We start from the raw sequence: 20,994 nt of genomic DNA, 5'->3' as shown, positions 1-20,994 counted from the left end.
GTTCTTCCTAGGTGCCATGGTGTGGTTCTAGGGGAGGGGTTCCCTTTGGGAGACCCCTGCTTTGTTGATGGCGTTTGAGGTTCTGGAGCACACCTATAGCAGGCTGGGCAGAGAGAGGACTGGGTTTGGGGGACAGCTGACCTTTTATTCTGGCCTTCAATAGGTTCTTCAGTGATGTCTTGAAAGTAACAATAGGATGGTGGGTCAGATTCTGTTGTATGATGCCACACTATTGCTGAGTTTGGTTGCTTTTCTGGTCCATTCTGCTTAATGGTCTCTTACTACTGTTCGAAAGTAGTTCCTTTAAATTGTATCATTGCTTGGGACCTGCAAATCAGGAGGAGGAGTTTGCAACTTTAAGTCCAAGTAAATGTGCATGTCTAGAACTGGCCCTTCAGGTAATTTGTAGGAATCTCTCCGTTGCTAATGGACAGTTCTTGGAAATTCCACTTCTTTTAAGAAATTCTCCAGTCTCTCAGAGCGCTGTGCCTCTCTTTCTGGCTTGTGTGTTTTCTGTTCATTGAACTATCGTTTCCTTTCCGCTGACCAGAAGGACTTGGTATTTGCAGATGCTTAAACACTCAGTTCAGGATTTGTTTGTTTGTTTGTTTGTTATTCAAATTTAATTACCGCCCATCTCCCCCAAAAGAGGGACTCTGGGCGGTTTGTCAACTTCTCAATTCCCCTTTACTGTGCAACCTACTGGGTTGTTGTTGCTTGCTATTTTCCCTTAGCCTGCTCCTTAAAAATTCAGAATGGGGAATTTGTAGAGGTCCGAAAACAGCTGTGATGTTTCAGAATGTCAGAGGGGGGGAAAGTATTGGGTCAGAATGGAAAAGCTTCTTTAGCTTGTGGCAGAGGCAGTGGCTGGGAAAATGTGGCCAAGGTTGGAGAAAGACTAGGGGATGTCATGATGTTTGGGGGTTTGAAGTCGTCACTGTGATCAAGGCTTTGCACAGCTTCAGAGGGCTGAATGTTATTTGGTTTATGAAAGGTTGGGAGAGCAAACTGCTGTGTCATTTCATGTGGCAGTAAGCAAAATATCTCCTAGTGCCATATTGAGTTATGCATTGCAATTGTATAACTGCAGAGGTGTTAAGAGGGAGGGAGACAGAAAGAGCTAAGATGAATGCAAAGCATACTTTTTATTCAAGGGCGAAATTGCAGGTTGCTATTATGCTTATGGAACTGTGTAATCAGGTAAGAGGAAGCAAGGCTCTCCTCCTTTGATATTTCAGATAAATTATACAGCTCGTTAAAGAGCTATTCCAGCTGGCTCTCATGTGATGTGTCCTGCTCATGATGAAGTATTCAAAAAAACAAACAAACTTACTAGGTTTTGGATTTTTGTAGAAGGCAGGAACCTGTTTTACTCTGAATTAAACCATTGGCACATTTACTTTATTACTTCCTTGTAGTGCCTTTTCAGGTCACAGATAGTCATCTTTTCCAGCTGTGCAGTAGGAATTGTTCCCGGGAAAGTCTAACTCCAAATATGGCCCTTCCCCGTAATATACAGTATATTTCACAAAAATGCTTTGCAGTTTGCTGGTTATAATATGCCAAGCTCTACTGGAGAGAATATAGTTGGTTTATAGAACATGCTAGGTTAGGCTGAAATGTGTTTTGTTAAGTTTGTGGATCATAGTTTTGTAGGAACTCAGCAATTGTTTTAACATGTGATATGAGCCAAATCTAATATGGTGTAGAGCAGTGTTTCTCAACCTTGGCAACTTAAAGAGGTGTGGACTTCAAACTCCCAGAATTCCTCAGCCAGCCATTAAAGTTGCCAAGGTTGAGAAGTACTGGTATAGAAGTTAAAGTGTTGGACTAGGTATGGGGAGATCCAGGTTCTATTCCCTCCTTAGCGACAAGGTCACTGAGCAGCTTCGAGCCCGGCATTCTCTCTCAGCCCAGTCTATCTCACCAGGTGGTTATTTTGGGGGGAAAAATGGGAGAAGAGCGTGCTGTCTATGTTGCCTTGAGCTCCTGAACTAAAAGCAGGATATAAATCAATCAGGCATACAATGTCGGGGGTGGGGGGGAATAAAGTATAATGTGAACTTAGCAGTTGTGGGCTTTTGAGGCTTATGCTGTGTGAACCCAGACACCCTGTCATTTAGTTTTTTGTGGCATATTTAGAGTTTCAGACGTTATAAAAAAGCTTATTCTGTAAAATGACTGATAGAGGTGGGCTAATGAAACACTTTTAAATTAAAATGATATTTAAGGAATGTCAGCTTCAATAGAAGAAAAATAATTTTTAAACCCTTGTGAGTCTCAGATGCGCTGCAGTCTTCGAAAGGGGCCTATGCAAGTCAGCCTCTCAACCTCGTGCAGAGCAATAGGCTATTATTGGAGAGGGCAAGACCAGTTTTCCTTCCCCTCCCTTTTTGGGGAGATTTAAGAATGGGAATGGAAGGCCTAGTTTTTCCATTTTTCCCTTAAAACATCCCTTTCCCAAACCCCTTAGTATGGCCTGAAACATGCTGCTGAAAATTGGCCAATTCAGGGTATCAGGAACCCACTAAATGCCCATCCTTGTTCAGTGGCATACTATCTGGCCCCAGCACTCCTGACACAGGGGTGAAGAACAAATGAAATAATTCTGGCATACGTCTGCTTAGGTCATACTTGACTTCTTCATGCCCACAGAGATGCTGAGGTATCTTCACAGTTTGCTTAGGCTGATTTCAATTGAACAAGCTCCCTTTTGGTGTATTGACCCAAACCAGACGCTGTTACTTCAGAACCCTAAATACGGATGCCATCTTCCTTGGTGGGGAAAAGGAGTCTTCTTTTTTTCTTGGCTTCTGGGTATGTTTATTCTCTGAAGTGCTCTCCAGTGTTTGGGAGTTCTTGTTGGCTCCCTCCTGACCAGGTTCATGGGAATCTCTGGACTGGTACAGTGCCAGCCCATTGTGGCTTGTGCCAGCCATTGTGCAAAATTGATCATTTTGAGCTTGCTACTTTCATTTGAATCCTCCTGACAGTTTGCTCCTATCTTCCTGGTGTTTCAGACTCTGGAAGTGTTATAGTGACTGTAATCATGGTTTGTTGATTCAAACATCATGACAAAAATACAGTTAAACTTGCTTAATGCTAGTTTTCTGCAGTACCTGAATTGGGATCTTTGCATAAAGGGGGAGAGTAATTCTCTCAGAGGTTGTTTTTGTGGTGACAAAAAGGTATTGGGTTTCCGGCCTGTTCCTGTGGGGTGACAGAGCAAGATGAGGGGCTGCCTATATCTAATTTTCCAGTTCATTCATTCCCTTTCCATACTCATCTCTGTTTCACATGAATTGCATTGTTGTTGGAAGATTGGTTAAATTTGTGATCCCTGATCCAAACCCACAAGAAATCCCTATCCTGCGCTAATGCAGTTGCCAAGATGGTTTTGTTTTGCTTTGTTTTTGTGGAGGGGAAATGCTTTTACTTGGATGTGACATTATTGCCAGAAGCCCAGCATTTTATGTCAGGCTGTTCTGTACATTGTGACATCACCTAGTTTAAAATCTTGTTCTAGATTCCTTTTTCTGAGCTGGGAATATCCACAGTGGGTGTTGGTGTGCATGTCTTTCTACTTGCTCTAGCCAGGTATAGCTCTATTCTGTTGCTGTTCAAGTTTTTCAAACCTTAGCATCTGTTGGGGATCTGATGTTTCAGTTTGGGCCTGGGGTGAGCCCATGAGCCTCCAAATATTGAACCCCAGCTCCAAGTCATCAGAGCGCATAACGAAAGTTGCTTAATATGTTTTGTTCACCTGGAGAGCTACAGGTTGCTCATTCTTGGTTTAGGCATTCCCAAGCTAGATGGAGCTGGGATGTAATTCGATGTATAAGCCACCTTCTTATGTTTTTATGTTACACATTTTACATTTTGCCATGGCTGTAATGGTTCCCAGGGGGTGGGTTCAAAATGAACTGGATTACAGTGAATTTTCTTTATTTTTATTCAGAACAGCAATTTGTTTAAAACACTTCTTATTTTGGTCTGGGAGACATACTAGTAATTTAAAAATTGCCTATTAGGTTATATCCAAAAATAATTATTAAGTAATGTTCATAAAGAATGATTTAGAATGTGAGGACAGTTCTCTGAGGAAATAAAAAGGAAACACTGGAGGAAAAGAAGGGCATTTGAGGCAGAGTAAATATTTATGTGCACTCCTGTGTTAGTCCACACACATACCAATATTGCTCATAAACCTAGTAGCCGTTCCTATCTGTTCATTTAAGCTGTGATCATCTTGCCTTAACTGATTTATGCCCACATTCCAATCTGGAGCATTCAGTAGTTGTGTGTGTGTGTGTTTGTAGCTGCCAACTTTTGCAAACCCCTTCTGATGAGGTAGAATAGTAGTTGAGAAGTCCAAGAAAGGTTTATTGCTACTGGGAGGCAGTAATTGAAGCAGCTTCAATTATTCCCATTATTTCCCAGCACTCTGCCGAGGCTGGGAAGCAGTGAGAACCAACCCTCTCACCCATCCTAGTGTCATTGTCAATCCCTTTCCCAAAGGAATGTGAATTTGAGAAAGTAGGCTGAATTCAAGAAAGATTATTTTATTTTTAAGCAGGGGCAAAAGGATTCCAAGGTCCTTTTTCCAGTAAACTCTGGAAAATTCTGTGCAAGACTTTAGGTTAGTTCACAGAAGACAGTTATGTCAGAAAAAGGAAGGCCCTGAATCCTACATGCTTCCTGCAAATAAAGGAAATTCTTAGTTGTAAAAATACTACAAGCATTTAAAGGAATAGGGCAATTACTAGCAATCAACTTGAAGAACATTTTATTAACAGCAAACATGTCTCAATCCAATTTCCTCCACTGATAGGTTAACTTGGCTATGGGAAACACTTATAAATCCATTTGCTAAAGTTCACATGAATTAAAAATGCTAGGGGACGTTTCCATGTAGATCTGCTGAAGTCAGTTCTGCTCACTAATTAGTGCACTGGATGAAGGAAACTGCGTGAGATAGGCCTGGTTCTTAGGAGTTAAATGTCTATCTTGATTGGGCCACTTCATTCTACAGATCTCCCCTTAATTTTAAAAAAAGAAACCCTAGAAGATAGACTAGCCTATCCTTTTTCCTGGGCCCAAAAGGGAGGGCATTGTACAACTTCGGCAATGTTAAAAAGTCCCAAACTTACTTTTCCCATCAAACTGTATGTGAATTTAAGATACATGCCATGGTTTCCACCAACAATCTTCTTGGCCAGTTCTGATCCTAAGAAAGCTGATGTAAAAGGAAGGAAAGATGTGCATTCTGTTAGTGTATAATGGAAGAATGCTTGCTTTTGAGCAAGGTGGAAATGTTTGTACATTGAAGGGAACAAGTCTTTTAATGTTCCATTGAAATATTTATTGAGATCATGCAGTTCATCAGATGAGGAAACTTTCAACTCAAAGAAACAGGATTTTTGGAACATCCTAGTTATTTGATATATTCATCGCCCTGGAAGGGTATGTATGTATTTATGACCGCCCATCTTCCCCCGAGGAGGGACTGTACGAGGTATGACCCTTATGGCTAGCTGGGAAATTCTGGAGTTGAAGTCCACACCTCTTCAAGTTGCCAAGGTTGAGAAACACTGTTATAAGTTATGACTGGCTTCTTGAAATGTGTGTCACCATGATCTGACCTAGTTGACATAAACTATGGAGTCATAGGAATTCTTGTGAACAGGATTCACACTTCACACCAAGTCATGGCTTATAATCGTGGTTTTTGAAAAAGCCACAATTGGTTAAATTTATCAGTGTGCGAAGCTAAGGGTCCCTGGTTATTTTCGGCTGGTGGGCACATTTGGAGTTTCGAGAACATGTGGGCAATCCTGCAAAATGGCAGCTTGGGAGGCATACCCTTTGTAAAGCTCAGCCACAAGGGTCATAACTCATTTACTGGAATTCACCCTTTCCCATTAGCCCCCAAGACTCCCAATTCCCCTTGCTTATCTTTGACCTTCTTCTGAGCAGCTGGACTTACTTCCAAACAGTGTACCAATCTGCGGCATTGTTTTTATTTCCTAAGAAATCTTATGGGGCCCATCTGGAGCCCAGAGGGATTCTTGGAAATCAAGAACATGCTGGAGGCTGCATGCCAGCTTCTTGTTTCTTTTTAATTGAAAGCATTAAAAAAAAAAGTCTAAGTTAGATGCAGCAGGGCATCTAGTTGGTGTAAAAGGAAAGGAATCCATAGACTCATTTGCAGCACTAATGTCTTTCAGTCCACATTGGCTGTCTGTTAGCAACTCTTAACTTCCACTGGGAGCATAAGTGTGTACATGTGCAGCATTATGGTACCCAAAATCTTAAATTCAGGATTAAGTCAAAGATTTCTAAATGATATGCATCCACCCTAGTGAATCAAGCCAATTGGCTGGTTTGCACAGTACATTAATCCACACTTAATCCACACACCTTGCCACAGTGCCTGGGTTCATAAAACATGCAGCATACAAAGTCAAACCAAACAATCCACATTATGGCATTGCTTGTTATGTGAACCCATGCTTAGATGTTACCAGTCTGTTTTCTGTTATCAGTGTTGGTACATTCTGCTTGGGGGAAAAACAGTTATTTCCAAGATATTAACAAGTAGCATAGTATTTCCTTGAGCAAAAAATAACATTTTTTACTTATATGGGTGGTTGCAGTATTTACATGTCATGCTGCACTCTGATATAGTGCAGCGTGCATAAGCTGGATGAATTTCATTCAGCTCTAAGCTTCTGCATTGATGCTCCACACACATCTTGTCTGATATTTTGTTTTAACATATTACAGTTAACTCATTTGCATATTATAAGTCTTATAAAAAGCAAACCTGTGAAAACAATGAATACAGTTTTGGTAAGGATTCCTGTCAGTAATTGATTTCCAAGATCTGCCTATGTGGGGGGCTATGAATGAGTCAACTATTGTATTTCTTTAAAGGCTGACAAGATGCAGAAATAAGCAGGGAGTTCATTTTTAAAAAGCTGTTGCCTTTAGAGAAGGATAATTATATTTTTCTATTAAGTGCAATGTCTAAATTTGGCAAATTTCATAAAACATTTTATGACATAATACAAAATGTCGTAAAACATTTCCTGGGGTCAACTCCTGATGTTTGACTGGGCTATGCAGTTCAACATTGGCTACTTTCAAGGCAGATTCATCTCTCGCTGAATGTTTAAGAACTTTTCCAGTCTATTAGAAGCTCCACCATTGTTCAAAGCATTGAGGAATCTGATAAGGAAATACCTCTGAAACGATGACCCAACGGGGCCCGGGTTGTCTAGTGTTGGACTATAACTGTAGACCATTTCTGGTGCCCTAAGAGCTTAAGGCAACATTTTGAACTGTGTTTATTTACCAAATGCATAAACTCTAACTGAATTGTTTGGAGTAGAGAAGATGTCCACTATCAGACAAAAGGTAATAGTATTGGACTTTGAAATTGCAGTGGAATAAAGTCTGTTCCATGCAATTTTCTTAGTAAATAGCAAACTTGGGGAAAGCTCAGATACTGTACCGTCTGTCTTCACTGTTCATATTCCTGCTAACAAGAATTCACTGTGAACAGGAATATTAAATTGTGGCTGGGTACTTATTATAATCAAATTATGTTCTTTGTCTATATGCAATGAACCTTTCTACTTTATTAGACAAGCTTTCACAGGAAGATAATGTACTTTTCAGTTCGAAAAGAATTTTGCTTCTGCTTCTCTCCATATTTAATTTCTTGCTAAGTAAACATTTTTTTTATTTCTCACAATGTGCATTCTTGCAGGATTTGGTTTGTGCATTCTACCTCAAATATAGAATGCTCTGCCCAGTAGTGCGGAGTAATTTAGCTTTTGCTTCGATTTGGAATCCTTTCTGTCTCATATTTGAATATCCTGTAATGTTCTGGGATGCATCATATTGCTAGCCAGCTCCTTGTTTTGTGATTTAACAAATCTGATATATGGTACATTAAAAATTCCACAGAGGTAAGCTTTGTAAACAGATGTAATAGCTATCTAGTTCATGCCATCCTTTAAAAAAAATGTCTACAGCCTTCCTGATGAGACAGAAGTCTAGACAAGATTGTTTATCTAATAAAACTTTGATATTCACTTTGACTATGGTGGTGGTTAGTCTTCTGGGAAAGATACATACAACAAGACCACTAGGAAATGATAGAAAATGTATGATACCCCCAGTTCACCGTATCTTCATTTTACCACCTGTTTGCAGATTGGGAAAAGCAAGCTATCCTGTAAAACTAGAAAGCAGAGAATTGAAATTTGTGGTTTGTCTTGAGTCTAGTGAGGAGCTCAATAGACATCTGTCCTTTTCACATTGATACTGCAGATTGACCCCAGATCAAAGTCTGGTCCCCACAATCAAGAAATACATGTTATGGTACTGTTTCTTGCTCAGAACTCCTGACTGAACTCAGGAAAAGAAACACTTACCAATCGATAAAATGAATAAGTGCCTTTTGTTCATTTTCTTAATTAATATCTGAGTCAGTATAATTTTCAGGCTGTCATTCCACTGTTTTCTGAAATGACTGCTGAATTTGGTTTGAGTAATTATTGTGGATTAATTCAGTGAAGGTTATACACACACACACACACACACACACGCAAAATACTTACATATACATACATACACTGCGTGGACAATTATTAGGCAAGTTGTATTTTTGAGGATGAATTTCATTATTGAACAACTACAGTGCTCTCGGTCAATCCAAAATGTTAATAAACCTCAAACCTGAATATTTAAGGAAGTGAAAGTGAGGTTTTGGCTTTCTTAGGAGCATATCTGTGTGCACAATTATTGGGCAACTATTAGTGTGCAGAATTATTACGCAACTAACTGAAAAATGAAAATTCCCCCATCTCGCTTGTTTATTTTCATCTGTTAAAGTGAGAATAATAACTCAAAATTTACAAATAAACATTTCTGACATTTCAAACAAAAAATCAATGACCGATATAGCCACCCTTCTTTGCAATAACAGTCATAAGCCTTCCATTCATGGAGTCTGTCAGTTTCTTGATCTGTTGACGATCAACTTTTTGTTCAGCAGCAACCACAGCCTCCCAGACACTGTTCAGTGAGGTGTACTGTTTTCCTTCACCGTAAATCTCCCATTTGAGAAGGGCCCACAAATTCTCAATAGGGTTTAGGTCAGGTGAGGAAGGGGGCCATGTCATTATTCTTTCATCTTTGAGGCCTTTACTGGCTAGCCACACAGTGGAGTACTTTGATGCACGCGATGGAGCATTGTCCTGCATAAACATCATTGAAAGATGCAGACTTTTTCCTGTACCACTGCTTGAAGAAAGGGTCTTCTAAAAACTGGCAGTAGGTTTGGGAGTTGATTTTGAGTCCCTCTTCAACCCGAAAAAGTCCAACTAGCTCATCTTTAATAATACCAGCCCATACCAGTACTCCACCTCCACCTTGCTGGCGTCTGAGTCGAAGCGGAGCTCTGTGCCCGTTACTGATCCAGCCACAGGCCCATCCATCTGGTCCATCAAGAGTCACTCTCATCTCCTCAGTCCATAAAACCTTTAAAAAAGCTGTCTTCAGATATTTCTTGGCCCAGTCTTGCCATTTCAACTTATGTGACTTGTTCAGTGGTGGTCAAGTTTCAGCCTTCCTTACCTTGGCCATGTCTCTCAGCACTGAAAACATTGTACTTCTGGGCACTAGGTTGCAGTTCTGCAATATGACAGCACTGGAGGATAATGGGTTCCTGGTAGCTTCATGTTTGATTCTTCTCAAATCTTTGGCAGTTAATTTGCGTCTTCTTTTCTCAACATGTTTCTTGTGACCCTGTTGACTATTTGCAACAAAACGTTTGATAGTTCTGTGGTCATGCCCCAATATCTTAGCAATTTCAAGAGTGCTCCATCCCTCTGAAAGACTTTTTACAATTTTTTACTTTTCAGAGTCAGTTAAATCTCTTTTTTGGCCCATTTTGCCTGAGGAAAAGAAGCTGCCTAATAATTGTGCACACCTTGATATAGGGTGTTGATCTCCTTAGGCCACACCCTCCCTCATTACACAAATACGCATCACCTGATATATCCAATAAGCATTCAGGTTTATACAGCTTGGAGGTGGAAATATGCATAAAAATGATGATATGGTCAAAATACTCGCCTAATAATTGTGCACACAGTGTATAGACACACCCAGTGATTTTGGACAGTTTCATTCATTTTTGCTGAATGCTCAATTGTGTCTTTTTTCTTCACATCTCAGCTAATATTACTGTATTTCCTGATTGTTATTTTTTGCTTATGTTCTGAATGTGCTTTAGGCCTATCTCAAGCTGTATAGACCCACTTGCGTACATATATTGCTCAAGTTCAAAGGTATCTTTTCTCAATGTGGATGTCATTTATTTTTTTCTGGAAGACTTGATGTTTTATGGTGGTTTTCTTCTATGTTTTAAAATGGTGAACTAACTGGACTAGTTTTGAGCTTGGCAATATATAAATACTGAAATAAATCAACACAACTTGCTATCCACCTGAAGTATTGGACTTCAGCTCTGACAAATGCCCTTATCAAGTTCAAGCACTTGGTCAGCCTTGCTGGCTTGGAGATATTCAGAAGAAAGATCTCTAGGGAGTTCTAGGACCACAGGTCAGATTAGATGTCTTCATCTTAGTTCAGGAAGAGCCCTCTTAATCCATTAAATTTATTTATTTATTTTATAAATTTATTCAAATTGCTGCACATTTGTGACTAAAGTTTGATCTGAATGTTGTAATTATAGAGTGCAAGTGAAAAATAGGTTATATGCCTCTTCAGAGAACAGTGAGTCTCTTCCCTATTGATAGAAACCATGTCATATTATTTGCTTGGGCTTTCTTCCTCAAATAGAAGTTGTCCTTAATTGTTTGGTGGTAGGACAGTATACATTTGGAGCCCTGTGGACAAATCTGATACCAGTGGCATTGTTAGCAATATGGATAAGGGGTTCAGTTAAAAAGAGGATATCAAATGTTATGCAAAAAGGAAAGGAAAGGTTGGAAATGGAAGTTTTGTGTATGTTCACAAATTCACCCATCATAGTAGCCCTAATGTGTTTTGCTGTTACTGATTGGAGTTAACATTCATAATACGGTTTGCTTGCGTATGTTTCAAGCAGGGATGAGCCACTTTTCTCATGTCAAGGAAAGCTGTCTCGGGGGGATACTCCTGAGCTATTGTGGTCTGTGAGCCATAGTTTATTGTATGAATCCAGCCAATTGTTCAGTGCACTCTGTTTAAACAAACCATAGCTTAGTACAATGTGTAAGCCTAAGAAAAAGGGGAAAAAATAGGAAGTGCAGAAAAGGGAAAAAATAGAAAAGAAAAAATAAGAATGTTGTAAAGAAAAAGAAAAGAAATATATAAAGAAATGACTTCCCCCTTCATCACAACAAGTATAAACAATTTTAGTAACTTATCACCTTCTCTTAAAATACAACAAATGATCTCTTCTTCCCATATCCCATCTCTTCTCTAAAAACAAATCCTTAAAGCCTCATTGTTTCAATCCTGATCAGCAAAAGCCCATTAAGGTTACCAGGGATAACAACATATCTATTTTAACCTTGATCAAATAAACCAACTTTATATTCCTTCCCTTTACTTTTAACAATCTTGATCTTTAATCCCTTCAAATAATGTCCTAGAACTTGATTTCTTTTCATTTTTTCTTTGCCCCTTCTCACCACACTTTTCAAAGCTTTAACAAGCCTCTTTTGTAAATCCAATACAGGAAAATTACCCAGGTCACTCTCTTGGTCTGTTATTTGCATATCCCTTTTAATTATTAAGACATCATTTGTATATCCAAGTAGCATCTTTTCCCACATCCTCCTTGTAGCCTGTCATTTTTAAATCCACTTTCAAATCAGTCTCAGTCTTGTCCGGTAAAACTTGTTCCTCTTCCATAACATCTTTTAAACACTGTCTATAATGGCAGACACTCTTAAAATTAACTTCTGGGTCCATTGTTCACAAATATCTCTCAATACGTCCAACCTTAAAGTGTTTTGCTCCATTCTGAATTAGTAAGTCAAATTTTAGGGTTCTTTCCTTTTAATGATCATGTTTAGTTATTTCTGGTTTCCTCTAGTGTCCAACCTTCGAAGTCCCATCCTATCTTTTTTTTTTTTTTTTGAAGAATTCAAAACAACAGCATTTTCTCATGGGAAAGGTTCTTACAATTTCAAAATCTTATTTCAAATCCATCTGGACTCTTAGTACATTTGTAACTTTTCAAAATCAACGTTCTAATCACCCTTTTGTTGCTTATTCCACAAAGAGATTGTTTTAAAGTCCTTAAACCTGTATTAAAAATTTCTTTCATGAAAATTTCTTTCGTGAAGGATTGAGGGAGACTCACCCAGTGCTGTAAAAAAAACTGTCATTCCAAAGGTTCCTAATAGCTGAAAAGCAGTTAATAAGCAATTTCCAAAAGTGATTAGAAAAGGAAGTATGCAAACCCAGGATCTATACAGGCGTTGACTGCGGTTTGGGCAGAGATGGCGAACCCTCGGCTCCCTGAGCTCTAAACGTGCCAGAGACTGCCGTCTTGTGGTCTCCTCACGAGGAGCAAGTGTCTGGAGCGCTTGTGGGCGATCCTGTGTCCTCTCCATGTCCAGAGAGGAATCCCAAAGAGCTGGTCCACTTGCTGGCTCTTCATTCCACCGCAGTCATCACTGAGAGTGGAGCTATCTTCAGTTTGCCATTTCTTCCCTGAAAGTCGGGGCACTATAATCTGGATTAAATTTTGCTCAGCTTAAAACAAACAAACAAAGTGCATGTTATTGACTAGAAAGAAAACTTTTGCCCATCCATTTTATTCCTAAGAAGACATGATTTTTTCCTGGCTTGTTTCAGAAAGACATGACAAGGCTCCGAGTTTGCATGTCACGATAAACTGCAGCTTCTGCTATTTCCTTAGCTTTTTCTTCTGCTTGGGGAAGAAGCAGAGTCCTCAAGCCTAGCTTAAATCACAATAAGTCACAATTTTCCCAAATTATAGCTTATATGATATGTAAACCCAATTACAGGGAACAAGCAGTTGAAACTTGGATCTGTTACTTTTCAGTGTTTTTATACAAGTAGAATCTATTTTGAGCTTTGTATATTTCACATTTATACTTCAGCTATTGAGGAACAAACAAACTTTTGGAATTCAAAAGTTTATCTTCTTTCAAGTACAACTGGCTTTTTTTGAGCTCTGACTCTTTGAAACAATCATTGCCTTATTGCAGGCTTTCTATTTTTGAAATTAGAGGGTTCTTCCAATAAAACATTGTCAATTACTTTGATCTTAATCTGAGAAATCTGTTCTTTGGACTTCATGTGGTCCTGAAGGCTACAGCCACAGAGGGGAAAAGAGATACTATAATAATATCTTATGTGCCTCTATTGGATCACGTTTTATGTGTATTTTTTTAATGCACAGTGTGATTAAGTTCACCCCCCAACTGGGAAGCAACATGAAGTTGACCTTGGCTGATCTAAGCAAAGCTGAACAGGTCCAGAACTGTGTGTGTATTCTTGGATGGGAGATTCCCAAGAAATCCCATCATTGTAAGCTAGAATTGGAAATGGGAAAAAAAATCTCAGAAGAGGACAGTGGTAACCCATTTCCATACTGTTGCTTGGAAAATGGTATTGATTTGTCCATGAAATCACCAAGAGTCAAACTCCACTTGAAGTAATTTCTCTAAATTCTGATAGTAGCACATTTCAGGATGTCAGTATGAACCCGACAATTCACTGCAAAATGTTTAAACAAATTTGCTTATATGGTACTCTAAGATTCAGAAGTTCAGAGAAAGGAAGAGTCTGAAAACCATTGCTTTAGACTGGGCTTAAGACTTTTGAGGATTATAGGTATATGGCACACCATTTTAGGCTAGTCCCTTCCCATTTTTCTGAACCCTGGATTTCTGTTCCTAAGGAACCAAGAAGTAAGTTAAGTTTGTATGAGTGTACCGGATGTTTATTGACATGTAAAAACTTATCAGAACCAATGCAGAAGGGCATGTGTTTCGACATGTGTTATCACATGCTTCTGTTTGCTTGAGATATAGCGTAAGAGGTTGAGGCCAACTTGATCTGCTACCCTGTGTCTGTTTACCCAGAAGTAAGCCAGCATCCCGAGCAGCTTTTTGTCATCAGCAGGCATGGAGCTGCACTTTCAAAAGCGAAGCTTGAACCATTGTTGTATCTGTAAGCAGATGCTGTTTACAGAGCTGGTTTCCAATGTGGGAAAGATAGTAGTCAAAGAAGAAATGCCATAGAAAGGAGTAGATTTGAAAGGCAATTTGGATACGAAATCTTGACAGTGTCATATCATTGGCAGACCTCAGAACTGATGCCATGACTTTGTATCTATACTTCATTTATATCTCTTTTATTAAGTCTTCCATAACCCTTATTATATTCACTTGTAATAATCATGTGCAGTAATCTGTTGTTTAAACTGACAGATAGTTAGGCAGCCTCGTCAGACAATTCCTTCATTTCCTGTCCATATGGAGTTTTATCTTTCGTTTTCATTTTTTGTTTATCCTTTTTTGGGGGGGGCTAGAATTGGACTTTTTAGGGAGTTATGTGGGTTAGGGTTGACTGTAAAAGCAAGAAAATGTATTGGCAGGCTACCAGGAAAGCTTTGAGTCAAAATGTAAGCATCGCCTCCTGACCTTGACTGTCTTTTCCTCGACCACGTCTAGCCTCTCTCCATTGTTTTTAGCAAAAAACGTTTCTCGTGTTTTTAGGATTTTCTCATTTTAATGAACACTTTAATTGTACTTGACTGATTTCCATATTCTGAGATCAGTGGAGATAAAGTCTAAACAGATTCCAGAGCATTAAATGATGTGTTTATGCAGCATACTTTTTATTATATTTTACTGTTAATTTGAAAACGGAAACCCCACATAACACATACATATGTACATTAAAGCTAAAACGAGGTATTTACACTATTCATGTGACATAGTCGAAAGCTAAGTTGCTCACATTACAAGAAAAAAGAAAGGAAAGTTAAGCAGACTGTAGTATATACAGTCCAAATTTCTTAAGTATTCCTTTCAGTGAGTGGAAAATGTTCAGATAAAGAGAAGTGAGGTTTTCAGACCACTGCAGAAATGACAGAATGAATATCCCTGCAGCCATAATTGTATCAGTCACATTATGTACACCATGACAGCTTGTAATAGCCATTATTATTAACCACCTATTAATTCAGAAGTATGCAGACTTCTACAAAAACCAGTGACTTCCAAAAGAAAACATATGAAATAATTCCCATCCAAAAAGAATTCATCATGGTACATACCTTGCATTTTGAGCACCACTGAAATCCACAGTTCTCTCTAAAAATGCCCATTAGTATCCAGTACACATGAAACAGCATTTTGGTTAGATCACTAGTAATTTTAAAACTATAGAAATACAGTATGACATATAGACACCCAAACAGTTTTCCACTGTTTTTTTTTTAATCGTATGGAATAGCAGTTGGGTGTTCATGCTGCTTTTTCTTGCTGGGAAATCCTTGTGAGGTCCAGCAGCCAGATGTGTAGACTATTTAGCCGTGACAAGTCATGTTGCCCAGGGTGCGCCACGAGGAGGCTAGTCTACATTGCACCGAGTTGGGCTGAGAGAGAGTGACTGGCCCAAAGTCACCCAGCCGGCTTTCGTGCCTAAGGTGGGACTAGAATTCACAGACTCCTGGTTTCTAGCCCAGCGCCTTAACCACTAGACCAAACTGGCTCTCTTCCACTGATATTCATAAACCTGTTTTCTGATGAAGTAATTCTTTGTTCATTTGCTTGTTCAGAAAAGAGAAAAACAGTAGGTTTCACATATATTTAAGTTCCTGAAAGGTAAATACTAGTTCTGATGTGTGCACGTAAGAATAAGCTAACATTTGGAAGTTTCCTGACTTACACTTCCTGCACTCAGCTTATTTGCTCCAGTCTGGCAAATGGCAAGAGCAACTCATCAAATCAGGAGGTTGAACCTCAGGGCATTGTCTGACCCAGAGTTCTTAGTTTGTTGGGGAGACCCTAGTTTGGTTAAGATACCAGCACTGGGCTTTTTGGGTAAGTTGGGATTCTCTAGAATTTAGACTTACCTTTGTATAATGGCCAGTACCAAGATTAGGAAAACAAGTTAGAAATGATCATTTAATTTTGCTGCTTAAATGTTATTTTAGGATGAAGCCTATTCATACGCAACCAATTGATGCAGTTTAATTACAGAATGTCCTTTTGTCCTTTCAGTTTTCGGTGTGAAATAACTGACAATCTGAATAGCGTCTGAAATTTATCAGAGGAGTTTATTATAAATTGGTAAGTTTACAGATACTTAATGCCTAGCAGAGTCCTTTTTATTTTCCAGAATTGCGTTTTCTAAAATCCTGCTAATTATTTTACACCACTTTGTGGCCATTTGCTTACCTTGTTTAACTATATTTATGCTTATTCATTTTTAATTGTTTGTTTCTACCTGTAGACTACCGTGGAAATGTGATGAATGGGCACAATAAAAATACAAAGAAATGAAATAATTGCTTCTTTAACCTTTCAAATATTTGTGCTGAACTGTCAGTGGTGTAGAGCAGTAGAATGTGAATATTGCCATCTTTTTTTTTTTTTTTGCTGCAATATATGGGTTTTATGAAAGAAGGGTACATCATCTCCCTCTTTTCTTTCAGCGCTTATTTCTTGAGTGTTTTCATATGATCAGGAAAGCAGCAATCTGGAGCAGTGGTTAATTTTTCCCTTTTGCTGTTTAACCAAGCCAGCTTTGTGTAGAACCTTGATTCCATTCAGTCCCTAACTGGGAAAGACCCATACAGGATGTGCACATAAATCTGTTGCGTCTCAGACAATGCTGACCTGAAGTTCTCCCTTGCCTTGAATGAAGGATAGATTGGCATTGGTTAACCAGGGCAGTCCAATGTGCTGATAGTTACGGTCATTATATTTGTGATGCAACTGAGAATGTCAGTGGGGAAGATTCACTCCATTCTTCTGTCCTTCTGTTCCTTGTCCCAATGAGAACCGTGGCAGAAATGACTGTAATAGATACTTGACCTTCCCTGGTTTCTAAAATCTGACTTTTCTAGCATTTGGGAATCAATATATACCCTGTTGCATATAAAGATCAGAATACATTCCCCCAATCTGATTTACTGAACATGATGCCATGTTTTGTTGAATAAGCTGCAGTTGGATAAGTTGACATAACCCATAAAATCATGATTTTCAAATTGCTATGGGTGATCCACGTGAAACACTAAGCCAAAATCAAACAAGCTACATTACAGTTTAATATCTTCACTAAATCAGACCAAAAACTTCAAAAAAGGAATGTTACTGGAACTAACCAGTTCGCTGGAACTTTAAGAACACTTCTCAAGCTTGAGTTATGGAACTTATCACCAACTTGTGAAATGGTTGTCTTTGAGTTGATTTTGGTTTCTAATACCCTGTTAACAGTTTCCATGATTCCCAGCTGTGGCTTTGCTGGATTGTAGTTAAAATCCAGCAGTATTAGAGGGCATTGAATCTCCGCACCCACTTTAGTATATGTTATCAGCAACATTAAAATTTAATTGAGCATTATGACGGTTGGACTTAATTAGTAAATGAATTGGCAGAATGCAAGGAACTACTTTAGGTGTGTCCAAGAAATTAAATGTGTTTTTTTTAGCGGACTCCTATACGGCTTTAGAAACTTATTTCAACCACCAAAAAGATTTAGAAGGTAATTACTTTGTAGCATAGGAAACAGTTGAGAAACAAGTCAAAATTTGGTTGAATACATTGTAATCGGCCTTTAAAGGCATTATGCAAATCATTTTTTGAGAACAGTTTGTGAGTCAGGTTCAATTTTTAACCCTGTTTTTTTTAGAATTTTGAAGTATTTTTTACTTAGATTATATGTTAATTTTAAAAATGTTTTATTCCTTTTATTATACTTAGGCCCCTTGGTAAGAGTTTTGACATGTGAGGTAGTCTATAAATATTTTAAATAGAACATAATAGAATTAATAAAGCCTGTATCTAAATTTTGTCACTAGAATTCTACATTTGTCCTTTTGGTCTGTTGGGTGACTGAAAATTTTAATATTTATTTCCAAATAATAAATGTATTGCTCTCAATATCCATTTTCTGATTTTGTCTTCCAGATCTTTCCATGATATATAGTGCTGCAGAATTTTGAAAGCAAGGGTGAGGACCTTGCCTGGTGACTAGACTTCTGTCATGGTATGTGCACAGATCCTTTCAGGATTGAGAAAGACAAAAGACAGTTGAAGCATGAGAATGCTAAGAGTGGCAACCCTTGGGTGCTTACAGCAATCTTTCAAAGTTTGGTTGTGCTAAGAGATTATAACTCCTTTGGAAGATGACTTTGTTTTGATACTAGTGAAAACTGATGAAGTTCCACTCTGTTCTGTTGAGGGCATCATATAGAACTGTAGGTTTTAATGGAGGAAGTGAGCTGGGGATTTAAGTTAGTAATTGCTATCCCTGGAAGCTTCATCCAGGTGAATCTGCTTCACCTGTCTTTTTGTTTATCTGGACAGACAAAAAGACTTTTGTGTGTGCCCCTGAACCCTTGTTTCCCATTCATGGAGAAAGAAAGGGTATTTAGTACAACAGGACATGCTTCCAGGATTTCTGTTATAAAATAAATCATATCATTCAGCACAGCTAAAGCTCTGTATGTGACTGGGTTCACACACTACACTAAGTTGTGGTTTGTTATTTTAACCACTGCTTGTTGATGAAACCATCACCATTTGGGTTTTCTATCTCATGCTAAGGCTCACCAGTGAATGAGTGCGGAGGGTTTAGGGGAAAATCCTTCCTGGAGTGCAAACCTCTGCTGCAGCGCGAGTCAGTCATCCAAACAGCGCATAACAGAAATTAGGGGTGATGACTGCAGCATTGAGAATCACAGCTCTGCCCTCCTCCCAGGCTCTGCTGCTCTCCCCAAGCCTGGCAGGGAGAGGGACAGGCACAGCAAGGAGGGGGGAAGCCACGGAAGACATCGAGCTGAGCAGGGCTTCCCATCCGTGGCACACAAAGAATGGTTCACCAGGAGATTGCGTGCTATGCTCTGCCTAAACCGGAGTGCTCCACAAAGGACGAATGAGAAGGCGGTGGAGTTGTGTCCTTTCGTAAAACTCACAAAGCCATAAATCAGACAAACCACATTATGGCCTGGTGTACTGCATGAACCCTGTTTGAAAACTGGATTTAAATTCCATAGCACCAGTTTTCACAGCCCAAAAGGTTTGGTACAGGAAGCATAAGAATGGAGTTTCACAGTGTAGTAGCCAAGAATGGACCTTTGTGACTATTCAGTGAGTGGAAAGATGTAACTAATATGTATGGGTGTATAACTCTGTTGACGTGAACAGAATGATTGGCTTGACCACTAAAATTGATAATTAATAATTCTCAGGATGAAGAGACTCATCATAGCCTTGAATGCATCCAAGCTAATCAGATCTTCCCCAGGAAGCAGCTGATCCGGGAGGATGAAAATCTCCAGGTCATCACTTGACTCTCCTTTGCTCTTGCAGTGTGACCCAATGGCGGTGTTGGTTTTAGTCTAGATCAGATAGCAGAACTTTGATGTGCTTGATTCGGTTTGCACGTAGAGGCTGAGCTTTTTGGCTGAAGCAGTGAGCTTGCTTACAAAAGTTCTATGGACTTAGAGGTTTTCTAGTAAACCAGTTAATGACCAGTTGGTTGGCCATGGTCTCCTCCTTCCTGCCATTAGAAATAAAACATAGGTAAGACCTCTGCCTGTGAACATTCCAGGTTTCTTGTTTGGGTCAAGTAGGCCCTTTTGAAGACTGAGAAGGTCATATGTCCTTTGGAGTCACCTATTTCTTCTTAATGCATCCAATGTCAGTGGAATTTTCTCCAGATTGTTTTTTTCCCCCATTAAAGTCCAGTAAATAGGAGTTCTGGGCTAGCCCCAAATAGCAAAATAACTTGCAGTTATTTTTATTTAGCTGGTTTTATTCAGAATAATAAAGAATTCAATGAATTCAAATATGAGCCATCCCTTGAATAAGATCCCTATGTGGGAGGCCAAGTTAGGGTTATCTATTCTGCCCCCCACCAAGGTCCTGCTCTGAAACTTCTATAGTTGATCATTTAGGGTATCAGAATAGTCTTCCCTTCTGGAATGGCTTGAACGGCTCCTTACTGCTCCAGCTGCTGCCAAGTTGGAAACAAAAGCCATTTATTCTAACTTGTACTTGGTTTGGCTGAGCATCTGTTATTAATATTCTCTTTTATGAGAATATTAGATAGGGAGTTGGTATGGAAGATGGAAAGCAGTCACTGTGCACAGATGCTCATGAATGCTCTTGAAGGCTCCACAGCTCTTTGGGCCAGTGGGCACATTGGGCATTTTGGAACAAAGGTTATATGGCTGCCACTCTTGGGGTGGCAAACTCAAAACCCCACTTCTCAGAAGGCAGACTGGTGAAGTTCCTCACCACCCTGTGCCCTCATGACTGCTCTGTGTAGGTTCTTCTAGCTTGTTTATAAGTGGTGGGAAACGTTCAAGTAGAGCATTGGCTGCATTCCCTCTCAGGTTTATTTTCTAAAACTGCCTCCAGGGGATGTAACAGGGCCCAAAAGTACCCAAGGTGTCAAGAGTTCCTTCCCCTGTTCCAGAAATAAAGATTAGACTGCAGTTTTTGCTTTGCTTTGCAACATGGTAGGTTCCCTTTAATACTTAGAAATTAAAATGTTGATAATCAGGTGGGTCGTGGAGCTAGACTGAGGCCAAGGACAGAGCATTTGGACCCTTTGGGGCCCATGGGCACCATGTCGCAAACAGGTCCCCTTTTTACAGTCTGCATAATAATCTAGTTTACCAGTCTAGTTTACCAAGACACACACAACTGTGGAATCAGGTAACAACTTATACAGAAATGCTGCTGCCCC

At 39.3% G+C, this 20,994-nt stretch overlaps 2 protein-coding genes across 5 annotated transcripts in view; one reads left to right on the top strand and one right to left on the bottom strand.

Moving 5' to 3' along the window:
- GAS2L1 (growth arrest specific 2 like 1) overlaps nucleotides 1-20,994 on the bottom strand; it is a 338,981-nt gene that overhangs the window by 65,317 nt on the left and 252,670 nt on the right. The gene's annotated exons all lie outside the window — the stretch shown is intronic.
- Nucleotides 1-20,994, top strand: part of MTMR3 (myotubularin related protein 3) — a 60,664-nt gene that overhangs the window by 2,210 nt on the left and 37,460 nt on the right. For all 4 annotated transcript variants that reach the window (XM_063315356.1, XM_063315357.1, XM_063315355.1 and 1 more), the window contains exons 2-4: nucleotides 16,293-16,361; nucleotides 18,207-18,285; nucleotides 19,490-19,579. In XM_063315356.1, the coding sequence (XP_063171426.1) occupies nucleotides 18,283-18,285; nucleotides 19,490-19,579 (93 nt within the window). In that variant the 5' untranslated portion in view covers nucleotides 16,293-16,361; nucleotides 18,207-18,282. The remainder of the gene's footprint in view (nucleotides 1-16,292; nucleotides 16,362-18,206; nucleotides 18,286-19,489; nucleotides 19,580-20,994) is intronic.

Source organism: Candoia aspera, chromosome 15 (genome assembly GCF_035149785.1).
Source record: "Candoia aspera isolate rCanAsp1 chromosome 15, rCanAsp1.hap2, whole genome shotgun sequence".
NCBI lineage: Eukaryota > Metazoa > Chordata > Lepidosauria > Squamata > Boidae > Candoia > Candoia aspera.
The sequence above is the reverse complement of the archived record's forward strand: the minus strand, read 5'-3'. Positions and strand labels throughout refer to the sequence as shown.